Source organism: Callospermophilus lateralis, chromosome 13 (genome assembly GCF_048772815.1).
Source record: "Callospermophilus lateralis isolate mCalLat2 chromosome 13, mCalLat2.hap1, whole genome shotgun sequence".
Taxonomy (NCBI): Eukaryota; Metazoa; Chordata; class Mammalia; order Rodentia; family Sciuridae; genus Callospermophilus; species Callospermophilus lateralis.
Window position 1 is genome coordinate 35575254 of NC_135317.1, and position 26596 is coordinate 35601849.

The 26596-nt window shown below is 35.8% G+C and overlaps 1 protein-coding gene across 2 annotated transcripts in view; it reads right to left on the reverse strand.

The window, feature by feature from the left end:
• Positions 1-2035: 2035 nt before the first annotated feature.
• Plxdc2 (plexin domain containing 2) overlaps positions 2036-26596 on the reverse strand; it is a 410148-nt gene continuing 385587 nt past the window's right edge. For both annotated transcript variants that reach the window (XM_076831619.1, XM_076831618.1), the window contains one exon: positions 2036-4457. In XM_076831619.1, coding sequence (XP_076687734.1) covers positions 4341-4457 — 117 coding nt within the window. In that variant the 3' untranslated portion in view covers positions 2036-4340. The remainder of the gene's footprint in view (positions 4458-26596) is intronic.

Genomic DNA, 26596 nt, shown 5'->3' on the forward strand with positions numbered 1-26596 from the left:
TGAAAGCATTAGTTGTTATTAAACTAGCAGCATCAGAATACAGCAATATGAGAGAAAGATTGGTCCAATGTTCCAGATTACACAATAGAGTTGATAATTCAGGTAGCAAATAAAGTGAGGTTTGAGATGGATTGTGCCTTTCGAACTGCTTGGTTGGTCTTAATTGCTGACACAGGGGTGCAGGCAATAAGAACTGAACAAAAATCACCACCCATCAGGAGTTTTAAGTTCCAGACCCAGTGCTGACACTGGTAAAGTTACTACAGCTTTTCGGACCTTGGTTTGCTTATCTTTGAAATGAATACGTTAGATTAGATGACTTCCCATCACCTGGCACACAGGTGCTGATGCCCATAGTGGGATCATGGGCAGGAAAGTGAAAGAAAGAACAATCTTTTGGAATTAGTGGATCACATTTTAATAAAACATCTAGAAAAATGCCAGAAGAAAGAAGAAATACAAAGCCAAAGAACATTTCACAGGAGGAAGAAGTCCTAACCATAGTTTCCCTCTTCTCATTTAGTCATCGTTTAAATATTAATTTCTTATTGTAGAGTGAAAGTGTCTTGAACCAAGGCAAGGATCCCCCCAAAAAAACTTAATTTTTTTTTATGGGCAACATCCTAGGGACATTATCAAAACTACTCCTTCAGGAAGAAATGACATAGAATTTTTTTTTTTTTGCCCGAACTGGTGAATTATGCTAAATTAAGAATATAGAGTACCTGAATATTAGCATAATTTAAAGTAATTATATTCCTTTTATATAGCCTGCATTTGCAAAATCTTACGTACATGTCCCATGTATTTTTATATTTTAATGTCAGAGCCTCTTACATTTGTGTTACAAGATTAAAATAAATATGAAGTTACATTTGTAGCATTAAAGAGAATCCTTCTGTTCAGATTTTGGACTTCCTTTTGCAGAAGTATAAAATGGGATGTCAGAAGAAACTAGAGAAGCTAAGTAACTCTACATAACAAATAACCCAACCTGTTGAAGAACACACACAGGCTAGGCACGGTGGTGCACACCTGTAATCCCAGCAGCTTGGGAAACTGAGGCAGGAGGATCTTGAGTGGAATGCCAGCCTCAGCAACAGTGAGGTGCTAAGTAACTCAGCAAGACCATCTCTAAATAAAATACAAAATAGGGCTGGGGACGTGGCTCAGTGGTTGAGTGCCCCCCTGAGTTCAATCCCTGGTACAAAAAAAAACCACACACACACACACACACACACACACACACACACACAGAGGCAATTTTGGTGTGGGAAAAGAACGGTAGCTGGATGGATATCATGTGGAGCAAGTACTAGAGGAAATATGAAGATGGGTGGAAAAGAATTTAAGTAATTTTTTTGTGTGTTTTGAATGCATTATTCTTTGACAATTTCTTGTAATGGGTTGTCCTTTATAATTTATCTTTAGTTTTCTATTTTTTAGTACACCTTTAGGTCCAAACACTTCAGAAACAAACCAACATTACAGTTAGTGCCGCTGATTTCCTTAAGATATCTTTCATGGCATTTAATACATTTAGCTAATCACTGATTATTACTTTTATAAAAAATTAAGATGAAATAGCTAAATACCTCTGCAGCACCATTTACCTGATTTCTCCAGAAGTTTGTATGTGTCCCTTTGTTATTCTTTTTTTTTTAATTATTATTGATTCTTTCCCTATTCTCATAGCATGTTGAGTCACATACCCGGGCACCTTTTCTAATACGTAACACATGTAGGGTTCAATGCTGTGGTGTCCATTCTGAAATTTCCAGAAACTGTGTTTGCCCTTTGCAGCAAAGGAGCATCAAGAACAAACCAGAAGTACACATAGAAAGGAAGTTTCGAAGTGGATTCACTCAACGTTTTCTCTTTGCAACTCAAGAATTCATACACAACTCAGACTTCTCACCACCTTGAACTCTTTAGTTCTCTTAGGAAGTTTCCCCACACTTTAGTAGCAGCTTTTTTACTTCCAAAATCCACACCCCTCTCCCAACTTGGTGCTTTGGATCATTGAACAATCCAGAAGGTTTTTATTTATTTATTGAAACAAGATTATCAAATTTTGTAAATGTAAAAATGGAAGACAAGCTCTGATGGGTGTAAGGACAACATTACGGCTTAAAAGAAGTGTATAAGGAATTTGATCAAAATATGCAAGTATTTATATAATTGCCAATCCATTGTTGTTGGAAGCCACACCTACCATCAAAGCTGATGAAAAGAAGCGTTATCATATCCCAGAAGGAAGTTGTCTTTGTGTTCCATATGTATTTGTAGAATGTCAGTTGCACCAGTTACATTGGTTAAATCATCTGGTTATTGCTATCTGAACCAACCTACTCCACAAGAATAGGTTGGGATATTTCATATAAACTGAACATAGCTATAGCAGATTGTCATCACATCCTTCAATCACCTTGCTTTTCATTTATTGTTTTCTTGCCATTATTAACTAAGCAGGTTAGGAAAAAGTTAGCATTCTCATCAGATACTTAAAAAGATAAAGCAAAATATATATGACAGAAAGCAGCACTTGCTTATGTTGGACAATGGTGATGATAAAGTGTGACATTGTTAGTGGACTGATGCTGTCCAATGGAGACACTGTGCACAGAGGTTAAGCTGTTAGTAAAGTGCTACTTTTGAGACATCTCTGCTTTCTGAGACCTGAATCTGCAAATGTTGAGCACTGTACCTTTCAAAAACCAACAGTTTCTTGGCATGGAATGTAAGTTTCATGGATCAGTGTGTGGATAATATTGTACACAGTACGGAATTTAAACTTTAGGAGCTCAGTATGTATATTAACCCCTTTCCTCCTCAAGTGATGCTTTCCTTCATTTGGGGAGAATTTTTAAAATTTGGATTGTGATTACTGGGCAAATGGCAGCTCCATCTAAAGAGTTTTAAGCATCTGCTTCATTTAGCCAGGGAGGGAAGGGGTTGGACATGAAAAAGAGTGGATCAAAGAGGCAGGGAACTGACAGGCACTGCCACTAATTGACCCACTTTGACTAAGTGACATAAAAATATTCTAATATTAAGGATTATTTTACAACTCTATGGAAGTAATGCAGTGATACATCTTGCATTTGTTTTGTCTTAATGACAAAATGCACTCTTAGAGTCACAAGAGCCTGCCTTGTGTTAGTTATAAACAAAAATATATTTATATATATATTTATGTAACTACTATGTGCTTTAAAGAAAATTACTGTATGATTCAGCAGTGTTCTTTCCTTCTTTATATCACCAGGGATATCCTGACTTGAGCGGCTTCTTGGATAGGAATAGACAAATGAAATGGGCTTTTTGCACTGAAATAGAAAAAAAAATTAAAAACCCATATTCTTAAAATCCCTTAACATTTTTTTTTTTGTGTCTCAAAAATGATCAAGGAACTCTTGGTATTATTTCTTTTTGTTTCCATCAGCCAACAGCAACTGTGGCTCCGTGCGACTTTGTGGGTGGGAGACAGAAGCAATGTTTCTGAATGACAATCAGATGTCTTTATTCTGAGGCAAGAGAATGGAAAGCCTCATTTACTACTCCCTCCTTCTTAATCCTCAACTAACAGTGTGGAAATTGTGTCACAGCTCATAGAAAGGGCCTTCCTGACCAAGACCCAGGCAGGCATCCTGAGAACCTCCTGTACAGATGAAAGAGTCATCCTGCAAACTAATGAACTTGTTGGAACAGATGGATCTAGAGCCAAAAATACCAAAATCCTCGTGCCACACGTCTGTTTGGAAAAGATAGAAAAATCTCTTATTTTGTGTTTGCTTTTCCTCCCGTGTGAGCTATTGTTCCCAGCAATCTTGAGACATTCATCATTGCTTTGTTGAATGAAAGGGTTCAGGCTTTGGAACACGGTTACCTTGGAGACATCAGAGAAGAACATTTGAACCAAAGATGAAGATCCCTTGTGAACTAAAGCTTTATTATTATTATTTTCCTCAATCCCTTTGCAACCCTGCACCTAAGCCAAAAAGCATCATAATATTGTTATACTTCTGAAAAGTCCACAGGAGATGTTCCGAGTGAACTACAGATGTCATTCCACTAGGGAACTCCATGCTCAGTGTAAATGGTATCCAGTATAAGCTTGAAAATTTCTTTTAGACTTCCTGGGCTGGGCTTGTCCAGAAATCTCGTCTCTTTCAGGTTACAGCAGCTTAGGGCTCCTTTGTGTGTGTGTCTTTGTTTTTTTTTTTGTTTGTTTGTTTGTTTTTGTTTTTCTTTTTTTTTTTTTTGTCTTAAAGGTATAGGCAAAATTTTAGTCTTAAACACCTGTAAGCCAGTACTGGTGCTGTTCAGTCCTAGAAATTTTAGCACTGCTCTGATACAATAAAACCTTCTTTCTCTCCGACTGGTTCAACTTCAGCATAGGCAGGATGTCCAGAACCCCTTCGAAATTTCATGGCAGGCCATCTGCTTGGACGTCTCTACAAGAGAAAGTGCAAAAGTAATGAGCATTGGGGTACAATACTATCATCAGAAAAAATGTATTTGCCCCCTATTCTAGATTGACTACTTAAGTAAATTTACTAACACATTGAATGAGCCCTCATTACCACCACAGGTGGAATTAACTTGTTCTCTAGAAGCCCTTGAAGCACTGTGCTTCTGTCTCTAGGATGGCACTTCTAGCCCTGGGAAGTGGCTGTCGATTTGCAACACCTGCCTTAGAGGACGGAGAGTTCTCACAGGCAAGTTTTAATGTCTTATGCACATTTATGTCTGAAAAGTACTCAAATGTAGAGGCAAAAATGAGCTACAATTTAAAATAAATCTTTTAAATATAAAGCTGTTGACAATTTCTCCTTTAGAAGTTAATATTGACATTACTTCATTTCATTTATTAATTCACCAAAAATGCATGACTATAAAGTTTTTCACAGTTCTTAAAAGTGTGCTTTCAATTTAGGTGCTAAGCTAAAAGAAATATTATTCAATTTATTGATAAATTATTTATTTATGAATTTTTTTGTTTGTAAATTAAATTTGTTGGACCCTGAAAATGGAGTCCATTATCAGGGGGTGGGGGTAATCTTGAGCCTATGAAGTTAAATTGCATAGTAGACACTAGTCCTAAAATACAGGTTATGTGTCTTGACAGAAAGAGAGCATTTTTCCTTAGCATTCCCTCGAACAAAACTTCTGTGATTCAGAAATAGATGTGCTGAAATGAATTATTAAGATACAGCAGCAGAAGACACTAAAATGCATTTCACAGCCACAGTGACACTAGAAACGATTACTCCATTTATCAAAGGGCCTGCGATTTGGGGGTAAATAAGACAATAAATATTGAAGGAAGACTATTTATATCTAAAGAATTTTAATGCAAAAAGAGGTCAAATATCAGTGTACATATACTGGCATTTGGTATCTTGCTAGATTTGCCACTGACGTGCCACAGTCAATGATTAATGACTATGGAAGAAGTTTTTTCACATGGAGTAGGAATGGGTATTTATTCTACATTGGAAAAATACCAATCGAGGTAATTGCATTCTGCCTACTAATAATATTAGATGCAGTCTCTGTGACACCATGTGGTTGGAATGCCTTATACTAATTAGCTGAGAGGGCCACATAGCAAAGCAAGGTACCTGAAGTGGGACTGAAAATCACCACCAGTGGACAAATGCTAAGCAAATCTAGGGAGGTGGGTGTTGTGACTGGTGGTTACTCCTGTTTGGAAGGGTGAGGCCCATATTCTAGGCCTATAGTACTAACTACTTACAGGTCCCTTTCTTGTTTCCATCACTTTGCAACTGGGCTTTTCCTAAGCCATGACTGCCCTCCCCAAGCAACACCACTAAGACTTTGCTTCCAGTCTCCGCCTTTCCAAACTCCAAATGGCCTGTGGGTCTAGCTGGCAACTAATGCTCCATGAACTAGCACTAATTTCCAAGCCTAGCCCTTAAACATGTTGTGCTATATAGGGACTTTGTACTAGGTGATTTGCATATAGGGTATCATTCAAAATGCAAATCCTAGTCATTTACATTTTGCACAAACCTGGAAAGCAGTGTATAACAATCGACATTAAAACAAAATCTACTTCCAAAGTTATTTCTGCCCACTTTAGAAATTACTGCTTAAAAATCAATGGCTTATGCATAACTTCCCAAACAGGTGAACATGGTTTTACTTTCATTTCATTCCTAAAATTAAGTTATGAAAAACTTTAATGTTCTGTTAATAAATCAGAATTACTAAATTAATAATTTTATCTCAGCTGAAAAGATTGTAGGGTTGTTAACCATTTATTTTGTGAGCTCACCAAAGAATATAGCATAAATATGTTGGGCAGTGAAGCTTCCTCTGTTAACACAATACAAATTTATTTTTAGGTATTTTTTCCATACTCTTAAAGATCATTGTCCATCATTCTTAAAGATCATTGTTCTTAATTTTTTTTATATTCACTTTAGAAAAAAATATAAATATACCATGACAAGATTTAAAATCCCTAGAGATACACCTCTCACTGACAGTTTGGCTAAATTATCAGTGTATATCATTCATTTGCATTTTATTACTAAATTTGAATAAAATGTTATCAGTGTAATGTAGCTACACAATTATTTGAGACCTTTTTCTTTTCAAACAAAATCAAAAGCTTATACTTTTATAGTTTTTAAAAAATAAATTAAAAGAATGGGTAAATGCCATAATAATAAATACCTTAAGATTTATAAAAGTTGTATACCCTACTCTGGAAATCTGAAATCTGAAGTATTACAAAATTTGATACTTTAAATGCTGATACAATGTCACAAATGGAAAATTCCACATGATGAAACAACGCTTCATGAATAAAATTATAAAAACATTTTATAAAACTATCTCTAGGCTCTCTGTGTATAAGATAAACACAAAACAATGAATTTTGCTTTGAAACTTGGATTCCATCCCCAAGATATCTCATTATGTATATGCAAATATTCCAATATTAAGAAAAATCAAAATCAAAATCTGAAATATTCTTGCTCCCAAGTATTTTGGAAAAGGGACACACAACCTGTAATGAAAGCTAACACATGATCAAGCAAATGGAGTTTTAAAATATTGGTATTATTTTATGTTCCTTTACAACTCCCTGACATACCAATCTTACCTCTAAAAATTGCAAATAAAGAGTAACGAATTCCTTTCTTTTTTTCCTAGAATGTTTTCACAAGCAATGTCATTTCATATCACAAGACAATTTTGTGGTCACCAATAAGTCCTTTGATTTCTCTGGACCTTTGTTTCCTCCTCTGTAAAAATGAGAGCTAATTTGTTCTCTAAAATCTTCATTCTTGCTTGCTTGAGGTAATTGACTTTAAAGGTCAGAAAAAGATCATAATTAAAAAAAAAATAAGCAGACCCTCTTTGTTGTAGTTCTTCTGATCGTTGTCTTGCCTGTATCGCTCTATTAATCTTTAGAATTCATAAATTCCAGTGAAAATTACATAAATTAGTTCTAATTGAAACTGCTTTTTGGGGGGTATCAATGTGCAGCTACTTGGAGACATCTATATAAATGAAAATAAAAGGTAACTATGATTTTACCAGGATGACTAAATATTTAGTTCTCACAGAAAGTCTTTAATGTTGGTACTACAAAGTGAGCTGTTTATCCTGGGGACTGGGAAGGGCATGGAGGGAGAGAGATCTAGAAACCTGGGCATCATTCCAGTCTTGCCATGATCTTACAAGTGTGATGAGTGTAATTTGGCATTTTTTTTTGGAAGGGATATACTGAATTTCTTTCTTGAGACTTAGACATTTCCAAATCTGTGTCCTTTTTAGAATAGTTAATTCACATCATTGCAGAAACTGATAGAGGTCACTTGCTAACAGAGCAGGATGTTTGCTAAAAATCATAAAATTCAAACCAGACTGTGATGTTAATTCATTACAGAGACTCAGGATGTAATGCCTTAAAACATTACGGGTGTAATGCGTGGGTGATCTTTAATTTCATTTCTGAGAATTATTTGTGTGATTAATCACATGCAGAAGAAAATGTCCACAGTGATATGTCAGCACTAGGGTGGGCTGTGCAAGTAGAATTCTCTCTAATTACTCCTTCAGCACTATTAATTGAACAGTCATCCAGATCTGTTTCAATGGTTTGTGGCAAGATAATTAGCTGAAATATTCATAAACAAATGTGTAGGGTACCCTCAGTGAGCAGTGTACACAAAACTGCAGCAGAGGATCTGTCCTCCAGTGCCGAGTGCAAACACATAGTGCTTTTTGCTGGGTTAGATGAACCCTTGAAAGGAAGTTAAAGGTAGAAATGTAAAAGGGCTAATCTAGAAATTCAAGACCCAGAGAGAAGACACCCAAGGTGCATGATGGTATTTGATATGTAGCTGATTGGAAATTTCGGGTATTCTGAGTTACTGTCCTCAATGAACAGAGAGGTTGAAAGTGGTCGCAATCATTTCCCAGCACAGGACTATGGCCAAGTCACACACACACATCTTCTTAGTTACTGTTTCCTCACCTAGACAATGAAATGAACTAGATGGTTGATTATTTTCAAATTTCTTTTTTAAAACAATCTTAAAGCCACAGGCCCTGCCCCTTCAAATAAAATGCCACACAAGGTAAATCTCCCTTAATTGTGGTAGTGAGAACCCTGCTTACTTGTGTTCCCAGAGACCTGAGGGAGTTATGAATGCTAGATCTCTTTTTAAATTTTTTTTGTAGTTGTAGATGGATAAAATGCCTTTATTTTATTTATTTGTTTATTTATTTATTTTTGGTACTGGGGATTGAACTCAGGGGCACTTGACCACTGAGCCACTTCCCAAGCCCTATTTTGTATTTTATTTAGAGATAGGGTCTCACCGAGTTGCTTAGGGCTTTGCTGTTGCTGAGGCTATCTTTGAACTCTTGTTACTCCTGTCTCAGCCTACAGAGCTGCTGGATTACAGGCATGTGCTATCATATCTGGCATATTTGTTTATTTTTTTTGTGGTGCTAAGGATCAATCCCAGTGCCTTGCATATGCTAGGCAAGTGCTCTGCCACTGAGCTATAGCCCAAGCCCCAAATCCTAGATTTCTTAAGCTATGTTTTAGGAAAACTATAAAACAAAATCTGTGTTTGTTTATTATTCTGAAGATGGCCTATGTACCCCCTTGAATGTGTCTCTACCTTCCTAAATAAACCTTCTCTGAAAAAAAAATAACACCATCAACAAAAAATCTAAATCTGCATTTCTCAAACTGGACTGTGTCTACAAATTAAAAGGTATCTGTTCATGTGCCAGGTCTGGTTCAGTGGGTCTGGGGGACTCTGCATTTCTAACCAGCTCCTGGTGATGCTGATGCTGCTGGATCCCAACACATCTTAAAGAACAGGGTGGATGATTCTCTAAGGTCTTCAAACAAGGGCATCCTCCCAAAGCGAATGGAATAAAAACCACTAAACTATAACCTTCCCTGTGTCTCTGGCAGGACTTTGTGGGGATCAAATGCATTGTTCTAGCAGTGAAGTCACCTTTTCAATTCTTAGCTTTGAAGTCTGTAGAAACGAAGAACACTTTTTTTCCCCTTATACCTAGAAATACAAGTTATTCTCCATTTCCCTTATTTCATGTTGAATATTTCTTTTCTTAACAAACAATATAGTGAGTTGACAGATTTAGTAAACAAATACAGAAAACACCAGTTAAATTTGAATCTCAGTTAAATGAGTTATTTTTTAAGACTACATTTCACGGGAAAGAAAGAAAGAAGGAAGGAAGGAAGGAAGGAAGGAAGGAAGGAAGGAAAGAGAAAGAAAGAAAGAAAGAAAGAAAGAAGAAAGAAAGACATTTAAAAAAATGATTCTTTTTTTAAATTCAAATTTATCTGAGTGACCTGTATTTTATTTGGCAACCCTATCTACAGGGAAACACAATGGCTTTGGAGCCTGGCCAGTAAAACTTGCAATCTAATTAAAATAGGTACTCCCATTTCATGAGTCATGGGTTACCTTTTCCTCAAAAAGAGTAATTCACATTGATTTGTCTGCTTTCTGATGTGGCTGAAATTCCAAGGAACAATCTTGGGTGTGGAATGGAGCTTTGGTGTTTTTTTATGCATTTTCTGCTTATCTTATTTTGGTTGTTCCTCATGTAGAAGTTGAATTTACTCTAGAATTATCCTATGGGTCATCCTTAAATATTAGTCATTACCATAACCAGTACAAGTCCAAAGTGAAAACTGTCCCCAAACACACATGGGACTACTATCTACTATGCTTAATAAAATATCATATCATTCAGGTGATTTTCCAAAAGTTCAAGTACTCAGAGTATACAAATTCAATGATTCTCTACTCTCTGCTAAATCAAGTACAGACTCTTTAACATGGGAAGAAATATCTTTTATTTTAAAAAAATCTTTTATTTTATATAAAAATCCATTATTTTATTTCACTGTCTGGTGGATCTTAAGGCTCACTGAAAATAAAATCTGGGACAACTTCAAACAAACAAACAAACAAAAAGAAAACAAAACTCACATTGAGGCCAACCTCAGAATCTCCAGGTGAGACCCAGGAAGGTGTATATTTAAAAAGGACTTCAGTGAATCAAGGAGCACAGGGAGGGGTGAGAGCCCATCACCTCTCTGTTCCTGTCTACATCCCACTCTTCAGGCATGCTGGAATGCCACTTACTGCATCATCTTTACTTAACACAAACACTATCCATTTCACATTTTTTTCCAGAACTTTCCCCTACTACAGATTAGAAGCCTGTGTTGTTTCAGACATTTCCTGGTATTTTATCAATATCTCTTGCCACATTTTGGCACACCCTGGGGTTGTTTATGTGGCTGCATACCGCAGTCATCTTATAGCTGTCTTGTTCTCTAAATATTCTAGAGGCCAAGTGTCACATCCTGTTCCACTCTGAGATACCCAGTGCATGGGGTACTGAAGATACTTACCACCTGGAGTGGACCCTCTGTGTAACATCTGCCTTCTCTAGAACACAACATTATTTTCAGTAATCATCACAAAAGGAAATGAATGACCAGAAAAGAAATGTAGACAATTAAAATTGGGAGGTTTTGAACTTCATTGATATAAACAGGCCAGTTAAAAAATACAAAAAAAAAAAAAAAAAAAGAAAGTAAATATTACCATGCAAAAGGGAAATTTGAGTGAATGAATGTACTTTTCTGAAGAAAAAGAAGAAAGGAACACGAAGGAATGTTGCCAAATGAGTGGGAATGCCACCAAGTTCAGAGAATGATTTGCACTTGTAATAACAGAACTTAAGTACTTTGAGTTTTGCATATTTATGCTTACAACCACAATGCTAGAACACTTTGTCTTGAGTTTACTGTTTTAATCCAAACATATAATGTACCACTGGGGTGGGGGACAATTGTGCCTGAAGCAAGTGTCATGGGTCCCAAATCCCTAGGTACTGATTCTTTGAATGAATGCACATGGTTGAGTTCACTGTCAGGGGGCCAGTATGTAACTGAGAGTTCTCAGAATTAACAGCCACACAGAAGGCAATAGATGGGTATTGAAGGACAAATAATAAAATTGTGCCAAGTTAAAGCTTATACATATATTATGTCAGTAAATCTCAATAGTAGCTGAATCCACTCTTTAGCACTTTTGGGTTGACAAATGTTTCTTTCAGTGAAGAATATTTTATCAGTACCAATTTAGAATGTCTAGCACATAGGGCTAATAAAAAGTTAATCTAATTTTAATTTTATTATAATTTTATCATGCTGTACAGACAAGGTCCTCTCTGATTGATTACTGGTACTTGGGACAATTTTGGTCTGCCATGGTTGTCACTCATATTCATTATAAAAGTTTGTGTGGAATTGCATACATCTTATCCTATAGCACAGCATCCAGATTCTTGAGTGACAACTTATCTTCTTGACATTTCTCCCCAGCTTTTGATGTCTGCTTGTTATCATTCTTTGTTTCCAAAACTGAGAATGACTGGCAACAATACCATGAGGGCATTCAGTTGGGAATAAATTAATGCAGGACTCAGCCAATACAATGATGATTGACACACTTCTCTAGGAAAATTCAGACATATGCAGTCTGTTTGGGGGAAATTTATTTATTTCAGGTTTCCTCCTGGATTATTTTGAAAATATCCGTTTCCATCTTTTCTATGTTGGTCATTCTACTTTGCTTTAAAACAGCCATCTCCAGACTTTGGCTACCACATGGCACTGCCTCTAAGTCCTTTGGATTATAGAGCAGTGACTCACATTAGTCTCTACAGTTCACCCAGCCTTCACTTAACTTCCTGTCAGCCTGAGGGCTTCCTTGAACTCTCTTATACTTTATTCTCTCATCCATCTCACAATCCCCCATCCTCATGAAATATCCTCATCCCCTATGTTTTCTTATCCCAGATTCTAAGCAGATGCAGGTAGTGCAGAAGAAGTCACATCTTTGGGTTAACCCAGCTTCCCCAAAATCATACTGTAATTTCAACTGGAAAGTCAGTGATCAGTTTACTAATTCTTTTGTTGAATCCTTAGCACACGCTGGGACTCTGTCTGTTCATTTTCCAGCATCTAATTTCCTGCCGCCCTCCCTCAGTTCTGTACTTCTCCACCCACTTCGACTGAGAAGATTAAGCCATTAAGAAGATGCTAATCCTCCCCCACCTCATCAGTGCCTTTGGAGCTGCTCCTTATCTGAAATACTCTTCTCTGTTGCATAATTGCTTTTCCTGCTTAATAATCCCATCTCTGCTATGAAGTTACTTCATTCCTTTCCTTCCTAAGCACCTTAAAACACTCCTTCTGTTGTTTTATGTTTTTTTTCTCCTTATGTCTGTACTCAACCTCAGAAAAAAGATCCTTTGACTTTGTGTGTGTGTGTGTGTGTGTGTGTTCTCAGTACTCTCTCTTTTGAATGCATGCCTTCACATCATGGAACCATTTTTTTCTTTTTTTTTTTTTAAACCCCTTAAATTGGGTGCCTGTTCACTCTTAGAATTGCATTCTCTCAGGTTACGAATGATCTCATGATCAGATTAATGCCCCTTTTTTCTCTTCTGTGACATCTCTACAGCACTTCATACTGCTCCTGACCTCTTCATTCTTCTTCCCCGTTTCATGCACCTGAATCTTGCTGTTTTCTGGGTTTGTTTTTGTTTTTGTTTTGTTTTGCTCTTGATCTTGTCCCCTTTTCTGGTTCATAAATCCTGAATGTTTGCATGTCCTAAGGTTTAGTTGGAAGCACTTCAACTTTCTTTTCTCTGCAGCAGGCTCCTTTAGTCTCTTAGATTTCAGCTTCCCCTATTATAATTTCTATCTTTCCCCACCTGTTCTACCTGCGCCAGTCCCTCTTTTTAGTGGCTTTTGTGAAGTGTCCCATTTGTGATGTGACCATCAGCTCAAACCAAACATGCTCAAAATCCATGCCCTCTTGTTCCTTCCAAAATAAACTTTGGTTTCTGATATTTCTAATTTGGTCACCAGATCATTTAATTTCCCAGTTCCTTAAATTTTGTACTTTGGAGTTCTCTTTGGTTCTTATTTTCCTTATCCCACAGATCCAATACAATGAATGAGAACACCCTCCTGGTCTTTACTACTAAACAGCTGCAGGAGTTTTAGAAACGGCTTTGTTTCTGGGAGCCTCAGTCCCTTTAATTTCAAACAGGGCTATGACAGTGCCTGCATTACTGGCCTCACTGGGGAGTGGTGAGACTCCGATAAGTGATTGACAGCATTTTCAGACACAAATCTTCATGCAAATGAAAACTGTTAAATTCTATCTTCCTTCTTCATATGGCTCTTGAATTAGTGCCATTCCATTAGATTCCCTCTATCAAGACCCAAATTCAGCTCTTAGCAGCCACCTCACACCAGGACCAAGGGATCTTCTGACATACTTGTAAGGGCTCTCAATTGCCACAAGTAGTTATTTTCTACTAAAACTGAGTAATAATTTGCTATTAGACAGGCAATTGACTCTGAAGAAAAGTACTCTTCAGCGGGTGTGAAAACGAGCTAGTTCACTATCGCACAGTGACGGGGCCAGAAGACAAGATAATGCAGCTCTGGTCATAAATGTTCCAGTAAAAGTCAAACTTGAGTTAGTGCCATTCCTACAACAATAAGCCCGGCCGTGCTCCTCAAGATATTGTCCTCATAAAGTGATTTGTCTGCAGTACCAATGTGTTTCTAAATGAAGTCAAAGAGAGAAGGCTAGTGAAGCTCTCATCAGCTGCGACCTGAGGGATCATAAATGGGAAGCTATTTTGTACTCTAAAGTAGTTGTGTGCTTTCAACCCCATTTAATCACATGAGTCAGAAACAACTCCAGAGGACAATTTATGTTACCAAACCCAAGACTGGACTCTATTCATTGGAAGATTTAGAAAAAAGCCTACCACTCAAACTAGGACAAAAACTGAGCTTCGTGTAAGACGAGTACTTTGTATCTTTTAAATTTGTAAACACATAAGAGAAATTATAATGATAGAAAAATTTTAAACCTATTTAAATTTCTACATTGAACAATGGAGAACCAAAAGCGTGATTTTTTTTTAATCTGAGAAAACTGATTTATGTATTTTGCAGTTTTGGGGCCATAATTTGTCAAATCAACTTGGAGATTTAAAAAAATTACAACTATAATCCTGACAGGAAAAATAATATAGCATTATTATTTTTGGATGTTAAGGAATATGAGATGTAAATCACTTGCAGAGGTATTGACAGATGCAATGTTGCTACTAATAGCCATTGTCACCACTCCTTACTTCATACGTCCACTGATGTTCATCACTGTCTTTACAAAGATTGATTTAATTTCCACAAAAGCTTCATTGAGGGTGTAATCTATTCACATTGTGATAAAGACGTGCCAATCACAACTTTAATGGTATTGTGTAAGCCAGGTTACAGTTCTGAAAGTAAGGCCATTTGCAACATATTAAAATTGAAAAAAAGAAATAGAAAAGCACAGCACCTGAGATATATCAATCAGAACCTATAAAACAACTGATTTTATTGTATAACCAATAGTATAATATGCAGTGGTTGATAAAGTCTGTGAATTATTGAGATCATTTGTTCTTATTTCTTTCCCGTTATCATTTGGATAACTCACCAAGAATTGTTCAAGAAAAGAGAGTAGAAATGGTATGTAAGGAACCTCTTGGTATTTATATCATTTTCGATGGAAACTAACAACTACTGTTTAAAATAGTGCTTTTAGATAATCCACAAGAGCCAAGATATGGAAATAACCAAAATATTAATTGACAAATGAAGGGTAATGAAAATGTGTGTGTATATATACACACATATGCATATATATTATACGTATATGTATACACACACATTGAAATGCTGAAGTCTTCAAAAAAGAAAAGGTTACTGCTGTTTTTTGACAACATTGATGAACTAGAGGGCACTATCCTATGTGACACAGGCCAGAAGAAGAAAGGAAAATGTTGCCTGATTTCACTTACATGTGAAATAAAAAGAATGTACAGAAACAGAGAAGGACAGTGGTTAGTAGGGGTAAAGTTATAGGGTGAAGGAACTAGGGTGAATAGGTCAAAGGATACAAAATTGAAGATATGTAGGATGAACCATGTATAGAGTTAATGTACAGAATGAGTACTGAAGTTAATAAAATTGATTGTATACTGAAAATTTGCTAGGAGACTAGATTGTAAGTGGTTTTATCATACAAAAAGTAACTGGACAGGGATGCATAGGATACATTGTTAGTATCATTTGAAATCACTACCAAGCATGGTATGTCTACATTTTACAAAATATCATTTTGTAAAATGTAGTCATTTCTCTATGTCTACATATTACAAAATATCTTGTACATTTTAAATATATCCCATTTTTAAAAATAGTGCCTGATGCACAGTATGTACAGAGTGAAAGATAGCTACCACACACACACAAATGCAATGCTTCATTTCCTGATATTTCCTCTGTTCCCATCCCCAGCTTTATAGAATCCTTCTTTTAAAAATCTATATTGCCCCTGTTTTCTATTCATCTTTTATTGCACTTCCAGGACTTTCTCCTTGTGTGGGCACTGTCATGGAAGCTGGTCCTGAAAGGTCAGTTTTGAGAATTCCCTGGGCATGCTCCTCCAGGTCATTCAAAAATGCTACCCAGGTCCCTTGCTCTCACCTGCAACTGAGCTGTCACTCTCCCCTCCCACTTCCTGCTGCTGTCCTCACATGGGATTGCTGTTTCCAAGAAATGCCCAATGGCTCTTTTGTGGTTGTCCTGTTTTCAGGATCTCTGGACATGTGTGGCTTCCTTTGCTTCCTCTCACACGATGGTGACAACACTTGGGTCCTGGAGCTCTGGGAGGTTTATTTTTATCTGTACTTATGGCAGATGCCTGTATTTGGGCCCTAAGTTGTCAGCTAGTTCTGTTGTAAATGCTGCTCACAGGTTTATGATTTTCATATCTAGTTGTTCTGTTTTTATGGAGATCTTTCAAAGATAATATATATAACTTCTTGTTGACATTTAAAGGACTCATTTTGCATTTACTATTAAATCATATCATTTATCACTATAAAATCTTTCACCAAATTTGAGTGAAAATGTTACTGATAATGTTGGAATATTTTATTTTCTACCCACTTTTCCTTTTAAAAGGAAAAAAAAAGGCAACTATTTTACTATGTGGAGAAGACCCATTAATAAATGATGTGTGTGTGTGTGTGTGTGTGTGTGTGTGTGTGTTTATATTTATTTATCTTGGAGACCAATAAGAGATAATGATACATTAAGTAGAGAATTATGGAGAAAATCTAAGTAGTTGCAGCATCCTCTTAGCTCCTCCTGATCAAGATTGGTGATTGCTACCCTTTCTATGTCAGGGAAACAAATTTGTGAATGTCTTGGATGCAAATCGATAGCATCATTTATCAGCACATGGAGTTTCAACTTAATTGAAATCTGTATTTGCTATACTTAAGAAAATGAGTGAGAAGCACTTTCTTCACTAGCAGTGATTATACCATAAAAGTACTAATGAGCACAAATTCTAATAAATTAGGAATGGGAGAAATGCTAGTTTAAATTTTAAAAAAAGCCCGTCACTTTGGAGCATGCTTGTAATCCCAGTGGCTGGGAAGGATGAGGCAGGAGATTCACAGTTCACAGCCAAACTCAGAAACTTAGAGAGGTCCTAAGCAACTTAGTAAGAACCTGGCTAAAAATAAAAGCATTGAAAGAAAAGAAAAGAGGAATTGGGGATCTGGCTCAGTGGTAAGCCCCCTTATGTTTAATCTCTGATATCCCCCACACCCTGCCAATTTTTTTTTCATAAAAGAATGTTGAATGCAAATATTTAAGAAGTCCTGAAGGCTGCTTGGCAGAGTATGAGAGGCAAGTAAACAGAGTAGCAGAAGTAGTTCTAAATGACCAGATTTCATATGTCAGGATGAACTCAGACTAGTCAACCTCAGAATAGCCAAAAACTTCATAGTAGTCCATCTTAGAGAAAGGAAGAAAAAGATGGAAGTGGAAAAAAACTCAAAAAGTGTCTTATTTGTAAGTAGAAAACACCAAGCATGTGATTCCTACCTCTTTAAAGAAAGCATGTACACCCACCCATCTGTTTCTAAAGTCAAATTTAAGAAATTTGTAGAGAAGATTATGGAAGAAAGCAAAGAATAGCACTCCATATCTCTGGTTCTGTTTCCTTCTACTGTTACAAGCAAGCCCATTGCAAAGTATTTGCATAAGGCACTTTATAACACTTAGTATCTTAATGATAAGATCTTTGATTTGTATGAAGAGATTTCACTAAAGGCATACCTAAGGCTTCTTACCCTACAATGATATGAAAATAAAACCTAAGGCATTATCCAGCACTACCAATTTCCATAAAAGAGGAAAAGGTGGTGGCCTTTTCCCCCAATTAATACTTCATATATTATTTTGGTTTTTGGCAAGGAGAGTTACAGCCTTCCTTATGTGTGTAGGTTTACTTTTTTCTCTTTGGGTTCCTTAAAAAATAAGATGTCATCACATTATACAGCATGCATAAGCATACCTTCTGCTTTACTTTGCCATTTTGGATCTTTATGAGATATAAACAATTCTTGGGCAAGAGGGGAATAAGGATATTATAGATTCATAGGGAGAGATGAACCCTAAATTCATCCTAGTTTAAACAATTTTATACTGTTTAAATACCCTCAATGAGGCCCTACGGAAGGGGTCTTCTGAACTAATTAAGTACTTCTGCCGATGCCATTTGGAAGCATCTCTGGGAACCTCTGACTAGCAGTCTCTTCTTTGCAGTGTTGGGGATAAAAATCACAGCCTTGTGCATTCTAGAAAAGTACTCACCATCTTACAACACCCTTAGCCCATAGAAAGTCTTCATAATGAATCCAAGTTCATTATCTGCACAGCTTCTCCTCAAAGATCCTGGAGTCTATCACATAGATGCATTCATAATAGGTCAGCTGCCTGGCTTTTAGGACAGCCCACTAACAGTGGTGCGGAGCTACTATGCTTCTCATTCTGTGCTTATCTCTGCTCAACTTTCTGCTTTCCTTCATTTGGTCCTGGCACTGTTTTTCAAGTTTTTAACATTCTTAATCTCTCCCCTCTGAACACATTTGAGGTTATGTTCTTCTACAAGAATAGAGTGCAGAATGGACCCTACCACTTTTGATGCGGCCATTCTGCTCTTCATGAAACATGTAATGCACATACTATGAATGATAGACTTTGATATTATTTCTCAATTAAATTCAACATTTATTTTTACCTATTCTCATGGTATATCAAATTTTCTCCATATTAAACTTTGACATATTCAAGATGCAAGTCTAGTTACAAAGCTACTGAGCCACAGTCAGATATTCCAAGGTCAACACCAAAATCAAAAAATAAGAAAAAAAGAAGATGTGACATAAAGTCAAATATAAAACAAGAAAAGAGAGGATTAACTCTGACTAAAATCCTAGGACTTCAAGTTGTACTATGATTTTGAATAATTACAACAAATTTATTTTCTTTTTCACAAACCAAATATCATTTCTCCTTCAAAGTTTGTGCCAAGCATAATACTTTGCTCAGACTTGATGTCTAAAACTAACTTTTAAAAATACATGAAAGATTTTTCAACTATTCAAAACTTATCTCATCTGTAATAATTTTAATTATTTTGTTAATTATAATATAAATACAATAATTACCCAAGTTAGAGAAAACAGACATAGAACTAATGATTCTGATACGTATTCACTTACTAAGCCATAAGAAGAAAAATTAATTTTGAATTGAAAATTATTTTGTTATATACTAAGGGAATTTTTCTAGGTTGATAATCAGATGAAATAGAGCAAAATAATCTCGATCCATTTGCACATTGAAAATACATTTGCTTAATCATTTCTCATAGAATTACAAAGGCACAATTACTCCTATTATTTATAATAAATTCTTTCATATTTCTGTTCCCTAAATTCTGAGTATTTTTCCTGAAACACAAATCTTTAATTTTCTTATAAATGTAACCCAAGTATGTCATAATTTTCAACATATTTAGTTATTTTTTATTGCTACCAGAGAAAATAATTAAACTACATGGAATTAGTGGGAAATTTGTATAAAGGAGTAAATTTATTTTTATGTGAGACAATGATTATTACCCAAATTAAAATTTCTATGATCTGCATCCTCCAATAGAAAGATTTGAGTATTTATTTTACCAGAGAACAGTTACCAAAGTCATAAGGAAGAAATTACTCAACAGTCGGTATTCTAAGTACAGTAATCTTCTTTTCAAGAGGTAACAGAAGAAAAGGATCAGAATACCTAAAACACATATTGTGTAGTTAAAATGACATAATTCAAGCTTATAAATGCCCAAGTGAACTGCAGCTTTACCGGCTTTCATTTATTTATTCATTTGATTCCTTCCAATTAAGACATTCCCTATGAACACTATCTGTCTATTTTCAAGGTTTTATGTACCATTAAAAATAATCAGTTAGGGAACAGTAATTAAGAAGGAATTAGAGCAGGGAGCTCGGTGAAGCATATTTTATTCAATACTTTTAATAATCCTTCTTAATGAAGGGAAGACAATATTTTACTAAATTGGAAACACTATTTTAGTTTTAGGAATTTAAATGAAAATATGTTGACCAGGAGAATAAAATAAGATGGTATCTGTGAAAGAAATTTATTTTGGTGATTATGAATATATGAAAGGCAATCACTAAGAACTTGAACTGATGTCTCATAAATATCCAGTGACTGTACACAAATAAAACTCTAGCATCTTAGGACAGAAAATGAGGAAATTAAGTCATAGACATTCAAAATAATATCTCTTTTAAAAAGTAACCCAGTTTTACCCATCTCCCCTTATATTTTGCTACAGTCGGGAGAGCTATCATCCAACCATAGAGCTTTTTACTGAGCCGGTAAACCGTTTCAGTTAGGTTTTGCCTAATCTTTCCTTCCCTTTAGCAGTTCATCAAAAATGATTACCATCTTCTGCCTCCACTAAGAATAGAAATAAGAAATATTTTGTTTCAGTGAATCATTTTTTTCTCTTGAGTTTTCTCAAATGCTGAAATAAGTCTAAGAAGTACCTTAAGGGCTAAATTCAGTTACAAAAAAATGTGTGACTTCAAGATAAAAAAAAGATTTGTGGATCTACGAAACTATTTCTCTATTTCCCATACAGGTTAGTCAAGGGATCCTGTCTTCCACACTCCCACGTGTTGTGTTATTCAGCCAGCAGCTGCACAGCAAGATGTTAAACTTTTAGTAAACACGTTTTTTTCCACCCAAGCAGCAGCCTCTGAATCTTTGCCTGGCTCCTTTCTCTGGCTTCTTTCCTGGTGGCACTAGGGATTGCCAGGAAAAGTTGAGGGCCACAGCTGCCTGAATTTCTTGTATCACATTCTTCAAGAGTCCTTGTTATCCACAAATATTCCTTGGGACGGGGAACCCTTGTGATTGGTAGACAGATCAAAGGGCTCTTGCTATGATTCTGCCAGACTAGGATGAGGGGTCCTGAGCTGAAGCCCTGGCTCTGTAGCAGGTGTCTTATGACCCAAGTATATTGTTATACAATCCTATGTCTCCATTTCTATGTTGGACTGGGCTCCAACAAATGTGTGAAAAGATACTTCCCACTTAGGAACTGAGGTCTCTGCTGATTTTATTTGGATTTTATAGTAACTAGAATTATACAACTGGGGTGCCAAGGATATACAAATTAAAGGGATAAGAATCTCAGTGGCTTGGGAGGCTGAGACAGGAGGATCTTCAGTTCAAAGTCAGCCTTGGCAAAAGCAAGGTGCTAAGCAACTCAGTGGGACCCTGCCTCTAAATAGAACACAAAATAGGGCTGGGGATGTGGCTCAGTGGTCGAGTGCCCCCAATCAATCCCCAGTACTTACCCTCATCTCTCCCCCAAAGAGAATAACCCTTTAGAATGTTAATATTGGTTGAAGATTGTATACTATCATTTTTTTTACATCAAACATTATACATTATATACTCTATAGTATACAGTATATATTATAGAGTAAAATGCAAAAAATTTTCCAAGTTTTTAAGATAAAACACAAACTCTCAGGAATAAGTACTTGTGGTGGATACTTGGGGAATTCATACAATTTAGTTTGGAAAAGTTACAGACTCACTAGTTTGCATGTATGCTGAGGTTATTTTTTCTTTGACATCATATAATTTTGCTGATAGAGAATACTGAGCACTTTTACCAGAAAGGATGAGAACTTTAAACCATGATATGAAAAATAACTGGTATTTTGACATTTACTTCCAGGTTTTATTATAAAAAACATCTTGTAACTTCTAATTCAAACCAGTATGCACAATTTAAGAATGGGGAGACTGTTTACCTCTTCAGGGAAACTAATTGCTTATGAGAGTAATATTTTAACTTATTTATTTTACTTAATTTGCTGGTGGGACTGCAAATTGGAACAGCCAATATGGAAAGCAGTATGGAGATTGCTTGGAAATCTGGGAATGGAACCACCACTTGACCCAGCTATCCCTCTCCTTGGTTTATACCCAAAAGACTTAAAAATAGCATACTACAGGGACACAACCACATCAATGTTTATAGCAGCACAATTCACAATAGCTAAACTGTGGAGCCAACCTAGATGCTCTTCAGTGGATGAGTGGATAAAAAAAATGTGGCATATATACACAATGGAATATTACTCATCAATAAAAGAGAATATAATCATGGCATTTGCAGGTAAATGGATGGCATTGGAGAAGATAATGCTAAGTGAAGTTAGCCAATCCCAAAAAACAAATGCCAAATGTTTTCTCTGATATAAGTAGGCTGACTCATAGAGGGGTAGGGAGGGGGAGCATGGGAGGAATAGATGAATTCTAGGTAGGGCAGATGGGTGGGAAGGAAAGGGAGGGGGCAGGGGATTGGCAAGGATGGTGGAATGTGATGGACATTATTATTCAAAGTACATGTATGAAGACACGAATTGGTGTGAACATATATAACCAGATATGAAAAATCGTACTGTATACATGTAATAAGAATTGTAATGCATTCTGCTGTCATTTATTTTTAAAAAATTAATATATACATATATATATATCTATATCTCCAGAGGTCTATAAAAGTCTTCATGATAAAGTGATGATAATAATAATCCTACTTATTATCAAATTGCAAGTGGAGACATAAAGATTATTACAAACTTTGATATCCCCAGTTATTTGGTCAATCATATCTTTTTAGTTAGTTTGATTTTGTTAATGGGGGTTGAACCCTAGGGTGCTGTATCCCTGAGCTTCATTCCCCCATCCTTTTATTTTATTTTTATTTTGAAACAGTGTCTCTCTAAGTTGCTGAGGGTGGCCTCGAACTTGTGATCATGCCTTAGCTTCCCAAGTCGCTGAGATTACAAGCATGTACTACCACACCTGGTAGATACATATCTTAGCACTTAAAAAAAAGTAACATTTTATCAAACTTTTTTTTTTTTTAAAACTAAAGATCCAATATGAAATCCAAACCTAACTTAAAATATGCTCCTCATCTATTTTTACTTATTGGAATGTAAGCTCCATGAGTTCATGAGGGCAAGGATTGGCTTTTGTTTGGTTTGCTTACTATTGTATCTTGGGTGTCTGATATCTAATAGGAGCTGAACAAATATTAAAATAGATGAATGAGTGAATAGTCAATATGCCAGTTGGGTTTGGTAGCCTTCTCCCTCTTCAAGTTTCTAATTACTTCCCTTTTACCTTGCTGAAAATCAGTTGATTTCTTACATAAAAAAGAGCAAAGAATCAAAATGCTTTTCTAATTCCCCTTTCTCAGTAGTTTCTTTAAATCATCATCCTGCAAGAAATACATCATATGAGCCATATAGATAATTTTTAAAAAATGTCCAGTAGTCACATTAAAAAGTAAAAATAATTGAAATTAAATTCAATAATGTATTTAAGCCAATATAACCAAGAAATTATCATTTTGACATTTAATTATATATAAATTATCACTGAAATAATTTACATTCTATTTTATTTTGTACTCTAACTTTAAAATCCAGTGTGTTTTTGTTAGCTTTTCATCACTGTGACCAGAACACGTGACAACAACTTAGACGATAAAAAGTTTATTTTGAGTCATGGTTTCAGAGGTTCAGTCCTTGGTCAGATGACTCCATAGCTTTGGACCCAATGTGAGACAGAACATCATGGCAAAAGAGTGTGCAGAGGAAGGCTGCTCAGGACATGGTAGCCAGAAAGTAAAGGGAGAGCTCAATTCACTAGAGAAAAAATGTAAACCCCAAAGCAAACCGCTAGCAATCTACTTCTTCCAGCCATAGCCTACCTGACTACAATTATCACCATCAATCCATATCAGTGAATTAATCCATGACCAGGTTCTACCTCTCATAATCTAATCATTTCACCTTTTGGGGACACCTCATATCTAAACCAAACTCAGTATGTATCTTATATACATGTTTTTCCAGACATTAAACAGTGCAAACACTGATCTCTGTGGCCTATATTCATGCAACAATGAAGTTTATAATAAATCATAGAATGCATGCCTAGGAAAGTTCAGCAATCATTAGCTTTAATGTAGAACTTAAGGCACAAAGAATTCTCCAAAGAGACACTAGTTTTATCAAAATCTACTAAAAACAAAAGAATGCTAGTTTATTTGAATATTCATTCTCTGTCAGTTTGTTTCAAGATAATAACTAAGCATTTTTAAAAAGATTTTAAGACATGTATAATATGATGGATTTTGGTCAAAATCAGACACCCTTTTGAAAGTAACTGGGATAACAAAAAATGCAAGCTATTCAGTAAAAAGTTCAGCAAAAATGTTCAGTCTAAGATTAGAGGAGGAGGGTGGAGGATTGTAGAAGATAAGTTAGTGAGAAATAAACTATTCTGTCAGGTTGGATAGCCACTGGATGTTTGAGGAGGATGGTACTCTTATCCTGACCCTGTACATGAAGACACGAGATGTAAACCGTCAATTCACTTGCTTAATTATACAGTTTATAGGGGGAAATGATTTGCTTTATTATCTCGTTTCCTTCCTACAAACAAGAAGTTTAAAAGCCAAGACCCATATAAACATTTTATATGAAGAAGAGTGTCAGTGTTCACAAAATGAATCATAATCAGTGTATATTTTCTGCAAGAATAAAATACATAGGTAACAGCCACTGTCATTATTGTCATCACTTGACTGTTAACAATAGCTATATGAATGAGTGCTTACCTTTGGGTAATGATTTTGGCAATATTTATTAAATGCCTTTTAACTGTTCTTTTCCTTTGTTTCTAATTGGGGGAATCTGTTCTAAGGAAATAATATATGTCCTTAGATATACATCATCCTACACTTCTACTTATAATTTATAAACATTATCTTAACAAACAGACAGGGTAGCCTACTGGTTAAGGGTATGGTCTCTGGAGTTGGAGAGGCTGGACTCAAATACTCACTCCACTAGTGACTAAATGCCTCAGTCTTCTCATCTATGATATCAAAATAATTCTAATACCTCATAGGGTCTTTATCAGGATTAAATAAAAGGATAAGTGTAAATCAAAACTATTAGTGAATTTAATGAATTTAATGAATTAGCTGTTATCATTAATATGTTTACAATGCAGCTCATTATCATGAGGAAGAGCCCATTTGAGAAAGAGGCTCTGTAACATTGATTTTGTGAGCTCTGGTACATTCACAAGGGCAGAGGCATTAACTTTCATCACAGAATACGCAGTATTTGACACAGGAATTAATTTATACAGGTGTTTATTGCAGTGTGTATTTCACTGTGAAATATACAAGATACATATGGGGTCATATTTTTGATGTCACTACAATCAGGGCATACCTTACAGACAAGGACGTGCCATAGTTTAATTGGTAGCGCATGATGTATCTTATATTTGATGCAGTCTGTGTTCAACAGAAAAATGGTCTCGAAAGATACTATCCGTGACCTAGCCTCCAAACCCATCCCCTTGAGATGGGAAATTATCCTGGGTTTTTCAGATGGATCCAGTGTAGTCACCAGGTGTCTTACAAGAAGAAGACAGGAGGTTCAGTTAGCAGTCAGTGTGATGGCAGAAACAGATTTTGGAATGATCAAAGGAGAGGCCACGAGCCAAGGAACAGGAGGCAGTTTCTGGAAGCCAAAAATGGCAAGATAACAGCTTCCTTGAAGAAGGAGCTGACCCTGCCAACACCTTGACTTAGTGAGCCTGAATTTAGACTTCTGACTTCTAGCATTGTAAAGCATGTCATTTGAAGCTGCTAGGTTTGTGGCAATTTGTTATAGTATCAATATCAAAACTAATACACAGTCTTAAATTAGGGTGAAAAAAAAAGTTATTTTTGACTTCTAGGAACGTGTGAGGCCCTTCTGCTTTCTAAATTACTATTTGCCAGCCAAAGAGGCAATCAATATAAGCTATTGAATGAAAGTTGAATGTTTTACAGCCATAGCAATCATGTGTACAAAGAGTTCATGATAAAATTAAAAAAATGTCACTTGAAAAAAGAAAGGAACATCAATTTGCATTGCAGTGAAATCACAATGATATTAAGATGGGCAAACATCAAATTATGTATAAAAGAATTCCAGGAGAAAATTAATTATAATATTAATAGTAATTGATTCTGCCTAATAGGACTATAAATGACTGTCCTTTCACATTTCTGCACTGTCCTAATTTTCTAGGAGTAGTATCATTTTCATAAGGAAAAACACATCATTTTTATTTTAAAAGTAGACAGAAGTATAACCCGATGCATAAAATGCAAAGTAAGAAGATTGTTATAAATAATCCCATTATTTATGTACCAACAATTTAAATCTAATTAGTAATTTTATATCTTCAAAATTATAGGTCTGGCAGGTCCCAAACCATGCAGTAATTATGGGTCTATGGTTGGATTTTGCAAACAGTTGGTTCATTTTAATAATGGTGAAGTTATGATTATCACCTTCCAGAAATCCTTTGCCGACCAGCCACTTGAGCTGCCAGACTACAGCCAGGATGTGA